At 65.5% G+C, this 2,707-nt stretch overlaps 1 protein-coding gene across 4 annotated transcripts in view; it reads right to left on the reverse strand.

Moving 5' to 3' along the window:
* Positions 1–2,707, reverse strand: part of CD151 (CD151 molecule (Raph blood group)) — a 23,765-nt gene that overhangs the window by 17,544 nt on the left and 3,514 nt on the right. For 3 of the 4 annotated variants that reach the window (XM_014533980.1, XM_014533981.1, XM_014533979.1), the window contains one exon: positions 1,841–2,664. The exons of the other annotated variant lie outside the window; for it this stretch is intronic. In XM_014533980.1, coding sequence (XP_014389466.1) covers positions 2,602–2,664 — 63 coding nt within the window. In that variant the 3' untranslated portion in view covers positions 1,841–2,601. Of the gene's footprint in view, positions 1–1,840; positions 2,665–2,707 lie in introns of those variants that run through there. 4 annotated transcript variants of the gene reach the window in all.

A 2,707-nucleotide genomic window follows, 5' to 3' on the forward strand; every position in this document is an offset into this window, starting at 1 on the left:
AGCCCAGCCCCGCTCTCGGGAGAGCGTCCCCCCCCTCCCCCTGCAGTTTGGGGGACGGAGGGAGTCGGGCATCAAGCCACTGGCGGTGGGGGCTTCTAGGTGCCCTCTGACCAGTCAGGGCGCGCCTCCTCCCTGTCCACCTGCTCCCTGACCTCTCCGCTGTGGGCCCCCCAGGCCCCGCAAGCCCCCTTGTCTTCTGGGAGTAGGACAGCTTCCCGAGACGGAGCTGCCATCGCGAGGCCCCGCAGCACAGTTACCCGTGCCCGCCCGCCTGCCTCTGTTCCCCACTCGCCTCGCCTTTGGCCACTGTGCGGTCGGCCAGGTCCTGGTCACATTTGGTGGCCTGGGGTGTGCCAGCCTGCGCAGGCTCTCAGTGCGGTGTGAGGAGAGCAGAGGAGCCATGGATGGGCAGGTGTTTGCACTAGACCCTGAGGAGGCTGCTGGGGTGCCCAGGACCCCTCCCTGCGAGCCAGGCACCCCTTTCCCATCCCCGCGCATTGGGGCCAACGGTGTGAGAGTTTTCTGGAGGCCTCGAGGGTGAATGGTCTGGGTCCCAGGGACATTGGGGGCTCTTATTGGCTTGGGACATGGCCGAGGTGGCTCTCTAGAGACCGTCCTCTCCTGCCCGCAGGGACGCCCTGGACGCGCTGGGCCTGAAGCGCTACTGCTGCCGCCGCATGCTGCTGGCCCACGTGGACCTCATCGAGAAGCTGCTCAACTACGCGCCCCTGGAGAAGTGACCGCGCCGCCCGCAGTGGGGACCCGGGCATGTCTGGCCTAAGGCCCTTTCGCTGAGGGGTGGGCAGCCGGAAGCAGTGCTGCCCACAGCCCTGCGGACATTTGTGTCCTGCTCAGGAAGGAACCACCCAATAAAGGTCTTTGCAGAACCACGTGGAGGTCCTCACTGTTCGTCTGGCTTTGTGGGACCCACCGCCGCCTGCGTACCTGTGTTCTGCCTGGTGCCGAGGCCTCCTGGGGGTGAACGTGGGCCCTCACTGCCTGGGAGCGGGGAGAGCCATCCCCATGGCAGCCACTCAGCCTGGGGTGTCTCCCTCAGGAAGGGGCACTGGCACCCCACCCCCATGTTCTGGGTGCTCGTCAGGTTGAGAGCAGAGCTCCCTACATCCTCTCTCCCAGTATTTAAAGGATCAGGAATAGAGTGCCTGCTGCGGTCACATCCCGAGGTCCTGCTGCCAAAAGCTCCCAGGCTGCACCCCAGCTCAGTAGCCCCCCGCTCCCCGCCCCTTGCCCAAGTTCCTGCAGAGGGGAGGGCAGCACCTGGCTGCCTCAACTAGCCCCAAGACACCCCCCAGCAGGTCACAGGTGGCCGTCATGAGGCTCTGCTGGCTGGCGGGCTGGCGGGGCTGCCCGAGCCCTGGGCATTAGCCTGGAATCCCGTGGGCCAGCCAGAAGAGCTGTCCCCCGGGGAGGGTCAGGTGGGCCCTGATGCCCTCCGGCCAGCAGAACGCAGAAGCCGACTTCAGAGCCAGGGAGGCAGCCTTCTCCAGCCCCGTTGCCCAGGCATCTGAGAAGGTCTGCCCAGGGGTGGACAGCCCAAGCCTTGGGGGCGGCCACTGGGCAGAGGGGTACACATCCTGCCAGACCCCAGGCCTCACAGCTCTCCAGCCCGGGTCACAGCCGCACCACCATTTTCCCAGATGTGTGAGGTTCTGCTGGGCCCGTGCTCAGCTGTCCCTGCCATTGGTCCCGAGTCCTGTCAGACTCAGCTCGCACCGGCTGCCCTGGGCCCCGGATCTGCCCTCCTTGTGGCCATGGGTGGCGGGTCCGTCCTCCCTGCTGGACGTGAGGGCTCTGAGGACCAGAACCATCAGTACGTAAGCACCTGTGTATCCACACATTTATTGAGCACCTGCTGTGTGCAGGGCAGGTCTAGTCATACAGCAGTGAGTACATACCCCCAGCCCCTGCCCCGGGGGGGAGACAACAGTGAACATCGTGGCCTTTTTGGTGATGGGGAGAGCAGCAGGAAGAAAGCGGGGGCTCAGCAGAGGGGTGGCTGGGACCGGGGTCAGCAGAGGCACAAGACCTGGTGGCAAGCACACGGAGCTCCTCACCTGCCCCCGATCCGCACCCCCTGCACCTGCCCCCAGCGTCACCCCTCCCAGGCCTGCCCCCACCACTATGTGGAGTGTGTCCTATGGTCTGGGAGCACCCTAGGCTGGGCCAACCCAGCCCCTCCAACTAAGCACAGGCACCAGGGAGTCCCCTGAGGTGCCATAACCTCCCCTCCAAGGGAAGTGGCCTGTCGGGGGGAGACTTTATGACAGAACCCAGGCCCCCACATAAGCAGAAATGCTGGGTCCCCCCAACTGCAGGAGGGGTCCCTGCCTCAGGATTGGCATGCAGCAAAAGGCACTTGAAGCTCGCTCTGGGGATGGGGGTCCCCAGAGGTCACGGTGATGGCACGTTGGTGGGGGCACGGGCATGAGAACACAACCTCCCTGGCAAAGGGGCAGAGGGGAGGGAGAGGCACCCAGGGGCCCCAGCTCCCTGGCCGTCAGTAGTATCCCAGTAGTATCCGCTCAGTAGTCACTCCAGGGGAGCTGTGCGCACATGCCCAGTGGCCGGCCGTGGGCGGGGTCAGTAGTGCTCTAGCTTCAGGCTCTTGTACAGGCAGCAGGTGAAGATCATGCCGAACACCTGTGGTGTGGGGCCGGCATGAGTGCGCCCCGGCCGCCTGCCACCC

Source organism: Myotis brandtii, unplaced genomic scaffold, assembly GCF_000412655.1.
Source record: "Myotis brandtii unplaced genomic scaffold, ASM41265v1 scaffold1236, whole genome shotgun sequence".
Classification (NCBI taxonomy): Eukaryota; Metazoa; Chordata; class Mammalia; order Chiroptera; family Vespertilionidae; genus Myotis; species Myotis brandtii.